General features: G+C 42.7%; 1 protein-coding gene across 2 annotated transcripts in view; it reads right to left on the reverse strand.

The window, feature by feature from the left end:
• Window positions 1-16,809, reverse strand: part of KIAA0930 (KIAA0930 ortholog) — a 77,951-nt gene extending 61,142 nt beyond the window's left edge. For both annotated transcript variants that reach the window (XM_076344219.1, XM_076344209.1), the window contains exon 1: window positions 16,390-16,809. In XM_076344219.1, the coding sequence (XP_076200334.1) occupies window positions 16,390-16,534 (145 nt within the window). In that variant the 5' untranslated portion in view covers window positions 16,535-16,809. The remainder of the gene's footprint in view (window positions 1-16,389) is intronic.
• Window positions 16,810-17,188: the final 379 nt, after the last annotated feature.

Here is a 17,188-nt window from a genome sequence, read left to right on the forward strand (position 1 = left end):
GGCACGTACATGGCTTTCCACAAAACTATCTCCTCTTCTTCCCTGCTCTTCAAATCTTCTCATTGCAGAGCTCTAGCACGACTAGAAGAAAAGATCTACCCTCACGCACAGCCAGGAACAACGATCAAGATTTCAAACGTGCTCTTGTACAAGAGGACATATTAGCAAGACTAGAAGAGGGTATAATACAGCCCTCAAAGGCAACACTTAAAATACAACCACAGTATGAAATTGCACAGCTTTGTATTAAGGAAATTCAGCCCAGAGCTCTCTGGTTTGAATGCCTCTATCAACAATATGCAACGCAGGAAAAGAGCCCTAACAAAAAGGAAAGCTCAATATTTAATATGTTTTAATTTTTCAAGATTAAATTCATAAAAGCCCACTGCATCAGCAATGGAAACAATTCCACCCACCTGAGGAACACCCTTGGAACTGAAAAGCAAATCAACCAACACACCATGTTTCTCAGTTGCCTTCTTACTCTTAAGATCTTATACAGCTCTTTCTGAATTCAAACGATTCTTTTCTGTTATTTTCTGTTTTATTGAATTTCACCCAAGAGAGAAGTGATTCACAGAAGTTATCCTGAGTGTGGCTTTAGGCATGACTGTAATGTACAATGAAAGGAGAACAATACACAAAGAGAAGTTCTTTCACAGACTGAATTGCTTTTTCTAGGTCAAATTGAGCACCTCCTTATACAGAAAACAGCTAAAACCCAGTAGAACAACTCCCATGAAGAGCTGTTACCTTGTAGGAGAAAGGACATCGTGGTTCAAGTACTAGATTTGGTAAGCGTCCTCTTGTAGTTTTGGGTTTGGGCTTTTTTCCCTTCTTAATTTCTTAACAAACTAAGATTTTTCTGCCCAGTACTCACCTCACCATTCTAGACACCAATAACGCATCTTAGCTACGCCCTCGACTGCTTTCTAAAGTACTTCTGGTCACCTCAGAAAACTTCAGTTTCTGGAACACCAATTTCCGCTTTCTAAACTTCGCATATCACCTGCCACTTTGATCACCTTTATCATATTTTTTTTCTCCCACTGAGAGGAACGCAGAATGACTTTGTAGAGGTCTAGCACAAGTTAATGTATTATTTAACTCCAACTCCTCAAAACATTTTTGTGGAAGTTATGTGAAGAGAATAACTCAGCTGGATCCTGCAACTCATGCTAAAGTATATCCTAAGCATATGAATACCTGTACTTAGCAACACAAACATTAAGGTGAATGCTTATTTTTACATGACAGCCACATAATATCATATATTACAGTGCTGTAATGCATTTTGGAAGCCAGCATCAAATGTAACGGACATACAAATCTTTGTGCAGTATTTCGAAAGACCACTAAAAGTGACAGGGAAAGATGTAACCGAACACGCCTGAGTTTGAACACTAGCCACAAAGTTTGGCTGGGGTTTTAGAGCTTCCTCAAATTTGGACCCTCTTTTGATTCCTCCCATCCTGAAAAAAAAAAATTTTGCTTATTTGTTACTTCATTTCATGCAGGTAATGAGAATATCAAAGAAAAACAACTGTTCGCTTACACAAAAGCATCAAGAAGTCTCAGTGCTTGGACCTTGGGCACTGTGGTTTTCTCCTTTATTTTCCTTGGGATGGTTTCTGTATTACTCAGAAGGGGAAGGTGGGGGAGACCTTACTTTCTTTCATCCACATTTGTTTCAGTTCTCCATTTCCATTTGCACTTGTTCTTCTTCCACTGCAGAAGATTGCTGCATGTCATCATGGCTGAGAACACAAACACAACCTCCTCTAGAAAAAAAGTTGTAAAATGTATTCTTAAAGTTCACACCTCTTCCTGTCAGTCTTCTCTCTTCTATTACTACATACGCTGTAGAAACCATCATTTTAGTTAACACTTGACATTGAATCAAAGCCCACAGGATTTAAAAGCATGAACTACCGTGCACCATCTACAGATATTCACTTTGAAAAAGCGGAATTCAACCTGAACCATAAATAATTTGAGAAATATTTTCCAAGATAGAGCAATCCTAGATGTTAAATTTAGAGACAAATAATTAAATATCCTATGTCAGTATGAAATACCAAATCAAGACAGCATCTTACAGGCATCTGCCAGTTTACTTTAAATATCTAATCATAGCAAGGGTCAACACAATTTACAGGATGCAGTTATCTGCTACTGAACTTCAGTGCACAGAAGTAATAAACTCATTTTCATCCAACAGTCATCAGCTACTTTGTGGTACTTCAGCTTCCCATAGCACATGGTAGTTCAGTTCCTCAGAAGCTGCATCCAAACCTCGCTCAAACCCATGTGCAATTCCATGAGGGACTGAAGCATCACTTCCACAGCTTTAATTTATTCATTAGGATAACACCAGAGGAATCGCCTAGTTATGCCTTTCACATAAGAAACCAGTGCAAAAAGCTTCTGTGTTTCCTAACTGACATAACTGTGGGAATTTAGCGCACGTGTAACCATCCTCCCTTAACAGAGGCAACCTTGATTCCACTGGATGCAATCACTTTAAACCCAGTGGAAGAGGGACAAATGGTTACATGTTCCCTACTGCTGCTTCCAGGACCTACCAGCAACAGTCCCAAACTTTCCAAGACCTAAATCCAATCTGGGAAGATCACTTGGTAACTTATGAAGCATGCTGGCACAGCTGGACTGCAGAAATCTGTCTGTAACAGGACAAGCATGCATTTTCAACACTGTATATACATGCTATTTCTGTTCTCTGCCAAAGCAATCACTCTGATTAAAGACTGCTAGTCCTGTAAATTTATGACATCCAGTGTCTCTATTTTCACACTTAATCAATACCACTGTCAAAGCACTATCTGAGACTATTGTGGTAGATCAGGTACAACCAGCAAATCGCATTTTGGAAGAACTCCAGCCTTACAAAACTACCTAGACTGTGGTTGTTACTGATGTTTTCATGTATATACCTCCCCTAGCAACTTATCTTTGCTGCGGGCTGCTACTTAGCATCACCCTGTCAAGGCAGAAGGAAGGAGTAATTATTGCAACAGCTGTTTGCAGGGAAGCAGAGATATTTCCTACACATGCCTACTATCACACACTGGTGTTTTCCAAATTGAGTTTCTTTGTTCTAAGTAGAAACATTGGCGGCAGCTTTCCGAGCGAGCACTTGGCAACTTCACACTGGAAGCTGTAATTCTCACCTACCTTCTAGACCACAAACCCACTCACTTTTAGAAGCTGACAACCAACACTTTCACCCATCTTGCGGCCAAGATTTAAAAAAAAAAAAACCACACAACAAAAAAACCCCCACCAAAACAAAACTGTTTGACACTGCATCTCTCAACTGGGTGTCCAACTTGACATGCATACATAAGACAACTAATCTACAGAAGGAGGTACTTCTTAAAAAAACAAGCCCTTTAAAAAATCCCACTTCAGGTTGCTTTGCTTTAGCCTGGAGACTTTCGAAAGCGGTACTTAATGTTATATCCAACAAATTGAATGTCTTTGCCAGTGCCTAGATATTTCAGTTAATTAGGCAGCACTCCCTTTAGCATTTCCATTATTATTAACACAGGCTTCTAAGATAACAAATGTAGCTGTTTAGCTAAAAATAAAAATGAAGAGTGTCTGCCCACTCACATACATCCCAGTGAAACCTCCCAGGCCCCTCTCTTTAAACAAACCACATTCATACAAGGAAGAAAAATGTTTCTTCTAACAGCTTATCACTTCACTGTGAAACCATCAAAGGGGCAAGAAACCAGTCCAAAGCCGGCCTGTAGGCACTGCATGGAGCTTGCAGAACTGTAGATCTGGAGACCATCAATCCCCTTGACAGCACACCAGCCTTTTGTGCTGCAGGCATCTCGTATGTGTGAGGAAAGGTATCGTTCCTTGACTGCCTCAAGTAAAGCACAAGATTTTAATTTAGTCCACAACAGAACAACTGAAAACAAGAAAAAATGGCTCTCTGGGGAAACGGTCGTTATTGGTTAAAAGAGAGAAAGGAGGAAAAAAATGAGGAATTTTAGTAACATCCGTGACTTAGTAACTTCAGTCAGAAAGAATCCAAAACAACTGCCCTAAAGCCAGCAGCACCCTACTCCTTAAGACAGAGAACAACTACTGCAAAGCTACTATTCGGTTTAATAAATAGAGGTTTAGCCTACCATTAACATGTTAGCTGCTGAAAACATGCCATCCCTTTCCATTTGTAACCAGCATCACTACTCCCATTTCTCCTCCAAAGAAGAGACTTGCACAGCTACGAATCCCTACAGATCTGGAAGGCTCGCACATGGGTGTACTACAGTGAAGTGGCCCAGGGAACATGATATTGGACAAAATATTTAAGAGACTTCCTGGCATTTTGCCCCCAACCTGCAACCCGACTATGGTTTGACACTTCAGCTCTGTTTCTTCTGCCCTCCCTCCCTCCCTCCCTGGGTCTCTCTCCTACCCACCACAAACACCCTCAACCAGCCACTCTCTCCAGACTAAAAAATCGTTACACAATATGGTTTATAAAACCAGAAACAGTCACAGCCTTTATCTGTTGAGAAATCACTACCCCTATCTCATGACGGTTACAAGGTCTCAAGTAGGAACATGTGAGTTGGTAGAGAAAGGTCTTATTTAGAAAATTCCCCAGCAAAAGCACAGGAAGGCAATGTCTTTTTCTACTTTTCCCCACCATTGGGCTTATAAACACCCTCCCCTGTGATTTTGATCACATAGATTACTACCTTTTGATGTTGCCACTAGAGTGTTGAAGTAAAGAATATAAATCTTAATATTCTTCCATTCAATCATCAAAGCACTGAGGCATAGATCTTACATTTGAAGAGACACATAAAGGCTTCAGATACAGTCACAGAAACTCCGATTTCCCCTCTGTCCTTTTGTTTTCTGTAAATTTTAGAAAATGCCCTCAACCTCAGGTTTCAGAGACAGTGACAAACAAGTACAAGGTAAGCATTAAATTTTTAATTGCTGCATTTTTCACAGCATTTTGCTGAGGAAGAAACATTTGTGACTCCTTTTAAAGTTTCTTGCCAGGAAAGTGGAATGATTGATTTCCCCCTTTTGCCCCACTCAGAACAATACAAGATGAAAAATTTAAACCTGGAGTTTTCTTCATCTCTGGCAGGTACATAGGTACATGGAATAATTCAGGTTGGAAAGGACCTCAGAATTCAAGTTTTGACCCAAAAAACCCACAGACAACTCTGTGTTTACGGTTTTTGTTAATAAAGCAGAATTTATGTTATTTACAGGCATTGCTTTTGTTCAGACAGGGAACAAAGCCATTAAATCACTTAATATTGCAATATATGAACTGTCAGTCTTCTGCTTCCCTTGCTATTCTCATTTGCTCAATCTTTCTGCCAAACCAGCGAGCTCAGGACTGAAGAGGACAGTCCGTGCTGGACGGACCCACGCTTTCTCTGGTGCACTCCACTGTGGCTATGCTATTCCACTCTTCTGGGATGTTGCTTACAGAGGGAACTCTCAGCTCCCACTCACCCTTTGTCCCTAAGATATTAGTTGAGTTTTTAACCATAGGAGAGTTTTCCCTCTGAGGTAACAGCTTATTATTTCCCAATACCAGATGGGGAACACAGGTGCATAGAGTCCCAGCAACTTGCCCAAAATCACAAAAGAAATCCACAGAAGAACAGACACTAAATCCAGATCTCTGAAGTTCAGCATTAATGGTTGGTACATTCCTCCCTCAGTGCGTGCATGCAGGGTTATAGACTTCAACTGTGTTCCAGTTTAGAGAGTGACTCATTCCTCCCCCTTCTTCTGTAGTGCCAGGAACATCCAGTAAAAAGAACTATGAACGGTAAAACCTCAGGTTGACAAAAGTCTCAAGCAAGCATCAGATGGATGACAGCCTTCTATACCTTGGCAACACCTGAAAATTTTCGTGACAGTACAATATCACCAGCTGAAGGTGGTGCTCCTGGCCGTGCTACAGTACGGATGCAAGGCAGACTGCCTCTCGTGCAGAGGATTGCAGAGCTTCCAGAAACGGGACACCAGTCTTCTCAGAGTGCAACACCTACATTGCTAGTACCATCTACAAAAGTCAAATCATAAAGCCTCAGAGCAAAACATTAGAGTGAGCTTCAAGACAGGATTCCAAGCAAGTCCAAACTTTTTAATCTCTTTATATTGGCGATACCTAGAGATGTTGTTTTAGAAATAAATGCAAAACAGCAAAATTTTAAAAGTAGCCAACAGCATACTTTGGATCTTACATTTTGCTTGCTTTTTTACTTTTTCATGTTAGGCTCACAATCACTTTTTCCCCATTGGCTTCTAGGAGCAACTGGGCACACTCAAACATGGAACAAGTACTAAAGGCATCATTCTTCCATTAAAAAAAGTTTTATCTTGTCATAGGATCAATACATTGGATTAAATATATATAGATGTGTGTGTGTATATATATATAAAAACAAATGAGTTAGCCTGACATTGTTGAGCAGAAGAAAGTGAAAAATTTCACGATAACTATTCTGATCCTAGAACATTTTTAAAGCACCTGCATCCCCAAAGCACCTCATGTACACCTTTACATCTGTTTCTTTTTTAACTGAAAGGAAAAAAAGTCGCTTAAGAAACACAATCCAGTATGAATCTGAGTCAGACTAAAGAACACTGCATAATGTAATCTATGCTTGCAATATCAAAGATCAAAGAGGATGAAATTAGTTCCCCTTTATTCACGTAAAACATGGCCTACTAACAATTCACATGACGCTTTGACTAGAGTTTAGTCACCCTTGTTATGAAAGACATGGGTCATCCATTCAGATCTTCATTATTTAGGCAGAATTAAACTTCTCATTAAAAACAAGAAAAAAAAAGTATTTAAGCATTCCTATGAAGTAAATAAAAAGCTAGATCATGACTATTTAGGAAGCCACTGGGCTTACACAGAGCTTTACCTCCAAGCGATGAGCTTACTGCTTTGTTTCTGAAAAGATGAGCTCAGGCAATAACTAAGCAGAAGTGACCCTTACGAGGCAATAAACTCATCTCCTCAGGACCGATTACTTAAATCACACTAAACATCCTGTGTATTATTATGGAGCGCTGAGTTTTATGGAAATTTAAAATCCACCTCTTAAGGTCCTTCAAGGCAGGTAAGTAAACATGCTCCTTATTGAAAATACAGCATTGCTAGACATTCAAGAAACCCTGTATTTGTTCTCTGAAAAAGCAGAGGAATAAATTTCTGGTGAAATCTTTCACAGCTCTTAGCAGAATACTATAAATCCATTTCAAAACACTTCCCTCACCTTGATGATGTTTCAGCATCTCAAGGCAATTAAATCAAACTCTTCACAGTGCAAAGACAGCTCAAGTTTCACTGGTATTTTAATCCATCTCTCAAGTTCCTGCTGATCACACGAAGCCCTGTGAGACAGGACCAAGAACTCCCCACTCACTCCTTTTTATCCAAGCTTGGTAGTCAGACATGCAAACAGAGATTGGAGCTACAAGTACCTCTATTACTTCCAGATATAGATAATCAGAAGTAATACATCTTCCACATCCATTTGATCACGGGAAACACCATCCAAGTGTTCAAAGGCTAAGTGCTGCCAATCTTCCTACAGAAGACCCTACACGCTGCAGCCCCAATGGATTGACAAAGTGGTAGCAACACCTAATGCAAATTTCCTGAAACTGAGAATCCAGGCATGGAGGCAGCCTCTGGCAATTACTGAATAGAGGGCCTCTCTCCTCTGCATCATAGCTTACAAAAAGCTAGGTCGCTATTGAGCCATAAAGATTTTCATCACCCCAACACTAACATCAAAACCAGGGGCAGCCTTAGCCCGACTCACTGAGCACATCCTGATTAAAGAGGAGAGACAAAGTCCAGCGATGCAATTTCTCACGAGGGAAACCAGACACAGTACAACAGATTAGGTGGCCTCAAATGCACTTCTGAATGTCCAGCACACCGTTGTACCTGGAAACAGCCTGGAATGCTTCGAAGTTGGTCCTAACATGAAGGACTATTGACTGCCTGCCATGTGCTATGTCTTCTGACAGATCCAGTTGTAAGAAAGAAAATTATGCAAAGAATATTTTCTAACACCGGATACAGCCTAAATACCAGCACCAGTAGCCGTTTCCTCATTCTGCAGTGGCAGGAAGGACATGGCCCCAAAAGGAATCGCTCTTCGTGTCACAACACCCCATCTGCCTGCAAAACAATACATTCACCTCAAAGGGATTCAACTTTGAGACCCCTAATGAAATATGTTTAAGGAACCCCCAGAGAAGGAAGATAAAGAATATTACTGTTTTCAGGGTTCAACTTCTGCGTAGTACTAGCACACAGTCAGCACTACAGTACTAGAGATCAGGCAAACCAAAATGACAAGAACTTCAGTTTTAAAGCCTTGTTTCTAAAATGGGATTGCAGAAAACCCTATAAATCCTTACATGTAGTATTCATGCCTTAAACAGTAAGAATTCAGGGAAAAAATTACTTAGGACTGTTGCTGCATCTGATTAACTTCAGTCAACAGAACTGCTGTTGAAGTGTGCCCAGGTTACCGCAACTCCTCTACAGGAGCGGTATGATGCTGTATCTGGTGTTTCTGTATTCTGACTGTATTTTATTTCCTGCATCGAGAAAAGTAATCAATACATTCTTTGGGATCACACACACGGAAAAAGAGCAACTTTGACTCTTTGACATTCACCCTGTTTAGCCCAAGGGGCTGCAAACAGACCAAAAGCAGTTTGTTTCACGTTCTTTTGAATATCGACTGGAAGAAAGTAGCTTCACTATTCAGTGGGCTCCTGAGACCATGAATTGATTTTGTACAGACTTTTTCCTTACACCTTATCATTCACTTCATGGTAATACTTTCAATGTCAGTGAGCTGCTACCCTGATCCTACTTAGCCCATTTACAAGGATAAGTAGATGCAACAATCATTACTAACTACTTAATTGCAGGGTTTTGTTTTTCCCCAAAATGTAGCTGGAACACAAAACACACCGTATTTCAACTGTTGAAAAGTTTGCATCCTCTGAGCTTTTTCTATTGATCAACATCCTGAACACAGACGGTGAGAGTGGAAACCAACATACTTCATACTTCAGGAAATTCAATTTTTCATTTCTTTGGAAAGAATCCAACCAGATATACTGTTAAACCCTTAGAAGATCCATCCTGAACTGTAAAGGTAAGCTGTATTTTTATTCCTAAGACAGACCTCCCATCCATCTTAAAGTTCAAAACAGAACCCAGACTTCAAAATGGATTTGCGACTAGTACCCTATTAAAGATTTAGAGAGTATACTGCTAGAACAACAAAACCAACCAAACAGTTAAGGTATCAACTAGAACTACAGTATTACATACATAAGAGATGGGTGTTTTAAAATACCCTGACTATTTCCCATTGTCAGGCTTACAGATTCATAATTCAGCCCTGAGGGACTCTCATTTTCAAAAAATTGGGTATACAGCAACTTCTGCTAGCATCCAACAATGAACAGCAGCATGCCTCCTTTTAAAAACTAAACTGCTTATTTAGTTGAGGCAACAATGTTCTGAAGGGTATTTGGGTTTTTTTTTTTGTTGGGGTGGGGTTTTGGGGTTTTTTCTGTTGTTTTTTAAAAAAATCTTGCCTCGTTACTTTGACATGTCCAGTCTGACTCTTATAATTTGAACATGAATACTCTTCAGCAGGACATGAAAATCCCGTAAAGCTTCATCTCCATTAAAAAGAAAGAATAAACTAATAACCTAGCTGCTCAAAAAACATGTAAAAGCTGTAATAAAAGAAAGACCACATTGTATTATCGATCTGGGATGATGTCTGTCAAGCTCCTGACAGAAGTTAACCTTTATAGCCAAATTACAAATCCCCTGAAAACACTGGTGTGTAATGGAAAGCCTGACAGGCCATTAGTGACAGCAGCATGAACAAGGTTCTAATAAACAACGAAAATGGAAATTTAAATGAACGACCATAAAAAAAAAAAGGTATTTACCCTGGAGGGCTGCAGCCTTAGAGTTTACCCCAGGTTGCCATTCTCCATGACTTGATCCTACACAGATATTCCTACATATCCTATGCTTGACTGCAGAAGTGGCAGGATGGGATCCTAGGGCAAAAGATCTCAATGCTCCTTCTGACACCAGTTATTTTCTCTTCAGCCTTAACATTAAAGATCATTATTTGCCTCTGGCTGTAATCCTACACAATCCTATCCCAACCTCACAAGGTCTCCCAGTCCCAGTGTGAGATTCTCATTTGTCCCCCCGCTCAGTTCCTACCACCACAGCACAGAAACACACCACAGCAAAATCACAGCCTCTCTTCTGCTCTGTCATACCAACAGAAAGAAATCTCATCAACAAAAAGCATGCCATCTAGCACAGCCCTGCCAGAAAGGAAGTTTCCTAGCAGCCGCCTTCAACTACTTTGTTCTCACTGATGCATTACAGCAAGAGACATTACCTTAAAAATTGGCGTGGCACCCTGGTTTTAAGATTACCCGCTCCAGCCCCGATACAAGCATCCAAAATTACCCTCCATCGGACTTGCCTGAGCCTGTTGTCCTTGGAGTACAAACAGTACTCCTTGCATGAGTACTGTTTGCTGAGGCCCAGACCAGCACCGCAAGCTCCTCTCTCCCACCCAGCTCTCTAGCACGGCCAGCCCTGCTCCTTGCCCCTGGGCCTTGCTGGGATAGAAAGCAAAACAGATCCCTCACAGGACCTAGTGAGCACGTTCCTCAACCCCATCGGTCCCACACACAGGGCTGCTGGACAAGCAGAAACACATTCCCATCCCATGACCAAACCCACTGGGTCTCAGAATTGGCTCCAGCTGCCCTTTCTCCTACACCTGTGGTTTCTCCAGCACCACCCTATCCAAGCACTCAACTACGCATCAAATGTCTATACGCACGCTTGATTTCAGAAATTTCTCCCAGGTAGTTTTCCATGCCAGGCAAAAAAAAAAAAGCAGCTTTAAAATCATCTTCCCCTTCTACCTCTAAAAAAAAAAAAAAAAAAAAATGATGTTATACCCATTTTCACACTGGAATTGCTTTGCTATTTGCTCATCTTTTTCCAACACAAATCTGAGGTTCGATACCCAGGGTGAGCTGGTTAAACCACTTTGACTTCAAAGTACCTACTTCAACTCTGATTTAAATAATCTGTTCTGATCTTGCTTTGCAGTTGTACTTTCTAGAACTTTTCCTGGAAAGAAATACAGATTCTTCCTGGCTGGAACGCTGTGATTTTTTTTTACTGATTAGGAAGCTACTCTATAAACATTTTTTTTATTTTACTATAAGTTACTTATATTAGTATCTTTTTTTTCCTCTTCAGTATTTGACTATTCATTTTTTATTAAACATTTCATATTCATTAGCTGTAAAACGTTTTATAAATAGGACAAAAGTACTTGTACAAATATTAAGGCACAAGTAATAAAACCTGTATTTTAAACTCAAATTAAATCCTTCTAAATGTGTTGAATGAAAAGAAAGTAAATTTATCAACATATTTTTATATTAAACTAACTCATTACAGGGGACATTACCTGTAGTTAGTGAATTCGGTTGTATATGTTCCTCAAGTTTTTGTTAGGACAGACGTGATTTTTGTACCTTCTTGTTATTCATAGATTGAAAGAAAACAAAGCTTCCCAGCTTCTGTAGTTTCTCACCTTTGACTGAGCACTCAGTGAACCAGCTCCAGGAAGAACCACAAAAGAAGAATATGTTTTCTTTCTGCATGAAAGCTACTCCTGTCAAACCAGTTCTGTACTGCAGCAAATATCAGCAGACACTTCCACCTACTCAGTGGCTACACTTTCTTCAAAGTTTCAGAAGCAAATATATCCTTCTTGAATATTATAATTTAATTAAAAGTTATTACACTATGATAGAGTTAAGGCCTGAATCTAGTACTTTCAAATCCAAATTATTCATTCTTCTTTTTAATTCTTCATCTCAACCTCTTTTGCTTTCCAAAAATTTCTTCCACCGTTCTTCATACTTCTACCTACGTTTTCCCACTTGGATCTTTATGTTTCCATCATATTTTAACAACACGCACGAGCACTTACTGTATGCCACCTTACCTTTCCTTCTCTCAGGAGGCCTAGAGACCTATTTATTTCCAGGCTTTATTCATCAAGATAATTTGGCACATGAATCATCCCACTGTCTTTACTCACATGACAAGCCCTGAGGTGCACTGCTGCGCAAACAAGTCCAAGCAATCTTCAGACTTTGAGGATGAATGTTCCTCCTTCTGCTGTCCCTATGCCAAGTACACCCTCCTCTGTCCTCCTCTCATCAACAGTCGGTCAAATATGAGAACACCTCCTCTACCACCAGGAAACCAAACAGAAGAGACATTTCATTACTGATAAGGCTATCAGGCCTTCTGCAGGGTCCGACCTCTCCATCAGCACCTGTGACCACCACCATAACAAGACCTTCAGTGCCTGGTGGCAGCAGTTTTCCACTGCTTGTTTACTCCTGATTTCCTGCAGCCCACAGGGCAGCCACCTGCTTCTCAGGATCCTTATGACTTCTCCACCTTTCGCCTGGCTACGCATCTCCATTACCGATCAGCCACAGTTCAAGACATTATTCAGCTCTACCTATTTATTTTTTCTTACTCATTATAATTCCAGTATGCACAAAGTCACACCTCCACCCAAGCACTAAAGGCAGGGCAATTTGTTACTGGAGGACAGAAGGACACAGGGAAATTAAGCATCTGACAACATTACACGGCAGTTTCAGGCACAACCGAAAAGAAAACCCTCCCAGTTCAGGGCTTTGGCCAAAAAGGTAACTTCAGAGCCTTATGCGCAGCCTGGCTGAGGAGACATACAGCAAGTCTGTCATTCCCCCACACAGGAGAACTATTTTGCCAGAGAAACATTCTAACAAACAGCATTTCAGAGCAAGCTTTGCGCACAACACCAGTGTAATACTCTGCACACAATTGGATGACACTAACATCCAGCCAAGACTTCTTCTCAGAGAAGCATCATCCTTCCTCCTAAGCAGCTTGGTAAGGAGTCACACATGAGTCATTATTTTGAAGCACGATGTCAGATTTGCTATATTTTCTACATTACACAAACAGGACAATACGGAAAATCCCATGCAAGGGGATTTCTATTTTTGGACAATACTTGTCCAAATGCTCATGTGATATTCCTGAAATAAAGCAATTCCTCTCACCAAAACCCAGTGTCAGCAAAAATAGCAATTTCCTCCTTAGGCTAGGGACTAGGGGCTCATTTAAAGGAAATACACAAAAGGAGAGAGGCTGGCCAAATTATGACCCAGTGAGTCCCATTTTACTGTTGAGGGGTTAACAGCACTCAGGGAAAAACCAGAATTGAGCGTGGTCAAAGTCTTTGCCAGCTGATTTCAAGAGAACTCAGAAAAACTCACAACAGGTTTAACCTACTGACACAGCTGAAAAGGATTTGGCCATTACAAAAAGAAACACCACTAATATAAAACCAGCTGTGGGTATGCTCCTCCTGCAGCCCAATGGGTGACATGCCACAGGTTGCATCATTGGGACTGTTTTGAATAACAGCACCCAGGCACAAAGAGCAGGCAAAACCTCTGTGTTAGCCAACCCAAACCCATACGGGACTGTGACTACTTCCGTGAGTACTCAACTCAAGGAAAAGCCTTTACATCTGTTGTGCTGCTAGTGCCCAGCATAGCTGGATTACGGCTATTCCGATCTATGCTGCGTGCCCTGCCACAGCATTTGCTACTGCAGTCCAGACATGCATAAATTTAAGCTGTGGGATTACACCTGATAACCTTCTGTCCATCTACAATACAATTTCTAGTGAGCACCACTCCAAAAGCTCAGTGTTTTTCCTAAGAGAAGTATTTAAACTATTTACTTCCCTAGTAATAAATCACAAAATAGGGAAAAAAAGCACTCATTCACTGGGAGTGACAATGTTATATATCAAGTAACATGCAGCACTCAATGAAATGAAGATCTTAGAAAATCCTTCAATATACAAAAGTGGAGATTTATAGCACAGTGAAATTCTCTGTCTCCTAGGCCTTAAGGAAGCTTCCCAATATGTTCCTCCCAAACTTTAAGTAATAATATGTATAGATTTTAAAAAAACGGTCAGATGCTGTGACAATTTAAATGTCCCTATGGCAACCTGAGTTTGCAATCTCTAATCCTGAGAGGGGTCCCACTTTGTGACTCTGCAATGCTTGGGGATTAGCAAGGGGAGTGCCAGCAGGAACTGATACTCAGCAACTGCGCTCAGAAATAGCCACCGTAAAACAGATTCTCGCTGCATTAAAATCTCCATGCTGTCCCACAACCACCGCAGCTGAAGGTCCATCACACCCGTAGCTGCCCTGGGCAGAGAGATCTATGGCACTTCTCCACCTGCAGGACACTGCACTCGTGGGAAAGGCATAACAGCTTGGCAAACTGCAGTGTTTTCAGCTAAAAGTTCAGCTCCGTTCCCTGGATATAAAAACTGAATATCCGAGGCACTCCTGTGGTGACCTACAACCCATTTCCACACAGGTACAGACATACACAGGCAAATCTCCACAGCCAGGATCAGCCCCTCAGTGCAACAAGCTGAGCAGTTCTCCTGAGGTTTTCCTTTCAGCCTTCATCTGGTAGAAGAGAGGTGCAATGCTGTCCTATTACTTGCGCGTTTATCCCAAAGTTACACAGCAGGACTTCTCGTGATGAGCTATTGTGGATGTGTTCAAACACAAGTGGAGAGGAAGCATTTCTACATTCTTACCAGCCAACACAGTTTTTCCCTCTTCCAATTCCTGTGAGTCTTTATTTTCATTCAAACATGATATGGCCAAACATGAGCTGACAACAGCTTTTCAATGAGTGCAATCTCACAGGCATTGAGATTTTGTGGGTTTTTTCTGTTTTGTTTACAGTTTCTTTGCCACAAAACTTTATTTGGCCCTGTAATGTTTTTACACTACAGTAAAACCCAGAGATCCAATTCCATTAGAAAAAAGCATAAAGAAACAAGAAAGACTCATCATTTCTCTTTGTTTGCACAAGCTTTCATTATATGCAAGGCAAAAATAAAGAAGGGAGAGCCCATTCCTCCCTGTGGAGACCACAGTAAGCACTGGCAGACAAACTGATGCACAAAGGTCAGACAGAACTGGAGAGATTTCCCATGCCACCACATCACAAAACCAGTAAAACTCGAATAAAAAGTCATTCTGAGTTTTTAAGGAAGACTCAGAAACAAAGACTTTTAGGACCTTATAAATGAGCTGAGGAAGGATGAGCCATTAATAAAGGCCACATGGAAGAAACAAGAGAAGCACTGCACATCAATTTTCACAATTTAATGGCCTGACCCTACAAAGACTTCTGGGCATTCATCCCCTTAGAGGACAGGTCCAGTCCAGGATATACAGAAGTTTTGAATAAGGTAGAAACCACTCCTCACATCAAAAACTTCTATCTATGATCTCTACTGTTGCACATAAAAATGCATTATTTCTATTCATTAGCCTAGCCAGCAAAGTTTCCTGATGTGAAGGATTTTGGTTAAGGGAGATATCGTACCACTCTGCCACCCAAAGTCAACTGCATTTCAACTTCAAACTTTTACTTTGCAATGCATAGACCTTGCCAAAAGCTAAATAAAGATGTCGTGTAAAATTTGCACCAATCAAGATGTAAATAAACAAGATAGCCAGAAAGCGGAAGAAAACCTCCACAATTTAAAAAACCAACTGACCACCAAGAGCCACAACGTTATCTGTTTACTAGAGCATGGCAAGCAGCGTGAAGTCATTTACTCAGAGAAGGGAGGTGTCTGACTCAGAAGAGGGAAAAAATCTACAGACATCATTTGAAAGCCATATGACTGCACGCACTGGCAAGAGTAACAAAAAATTTGTTCTGTTTGTATTCCAAAACACACGATACATAGCTTATACTTCAAAGAAATATCGCCTTATACGCGTGGTGCCTTCTGACCGTTTTTCTCCAAGGGCATTTCAGACAATGGAGCAGACAGCTGCTCTCTCCGGTTCTGGGGGACTTCGGAAGGAAAAAGGGCCCACCCCCGCGACAGCAGCACAGCCCGGCGGCACCCAACAGGTTTCCAGGCCACCGCCACCGGCTGCACACGGCGAACCGGGAGACTGAACCCGGGGAACCGGGAGACTGAACCCGGCGAACCAGCCCGCAGCCGCGGAGGGGCGAGGGGGTTCCCGCTCCCGCCGAGGGCCGCCCGGCCCCGGGGCTCCGCGCCCGCCCCTCCGCTCCCCCTCCCGCCCAGCCCGGCGGGGAGGCCCCGGCCGCCGACTCACCGAGGCCGCTGATCTCCTGGCGGAGGCCGGCGCGGCTCCGCTCCTCCGCTATCGCCCGCAGCATCTGCTGCAGGGAGCGGTCCAGGTCGCCGTTGGCCTCCTCGTCCCTCGGCCCGGCGCGGACGCCGCTCCTGGCAGAGGCCATGCTGCCGCTGCCGCCGCCGGCGATGATCTCATGTCAGGCCGCCCCGCGGAGGCGGCCGCGGCACCCGGCGCTGCCGCCCCCGCCGCCCGCACGGCTCTCCCGGCAGCGGCGGGCGGAGCCGGGGGCTGCCCGGTGGCGACGACGAGAAACCCTCCCGCCCCGCTTCACTCCGGTTCGGCGAGGGGCGCGACCCTACCCGGTTCCCCCTACAGAAAGTTTCACCGGGCGTCGCCGGCAGCCCCCCGGGACGCCGCGATCGTTTCCACAGGCGCTGCCCGGCCGCGCTCCGCCGCTTCCTGCTACAGCGGCCACGGGGGCGGCCCCGCCGGCTCCTGGCCCCGCCCCCGCCCCGCCCCTAAGGGCGGGGCGGGGGCGGGGCCAGGAGCCGGCGGGGCCGCCCCTTTTCCCACGGCGGGCGCCTCGTTGTCCCCTAAGCAGGGTTTTCCTGGCGGTAACTGGATATAAACCTAAAATATTTATGCGGGCCTTTTGCGACTCAAACCTGCTGGAGAGCTGGCTCCTTGCTGCACAAACACACCTTCGGCTGTAGGGGTTAGGAAGGAAAAACTTCCTCTGGAAGCTGTAAACAGAGTAAGAAAAAACAGAGCGGTACCATCTTTGGGTTGGTCTTCTGAGGACATCAGCAAGAGCCCT

The sequence above is a fragment of the Aptenodytes patagonicus genome, chromosome 1 (genome assembly GCF_965638725.1).
Source record: "Aptenodytes patagonicus chromosome 1, bAptPat1.pri.cur, whole genome shotgun sequence".
Lineage (NCBI taxonomy): Eukaryota > Metazoa > Chordata > Aves > Sphenisciformes > Spheniscidae > Aptenodytes > Aptenodytes patagonicus.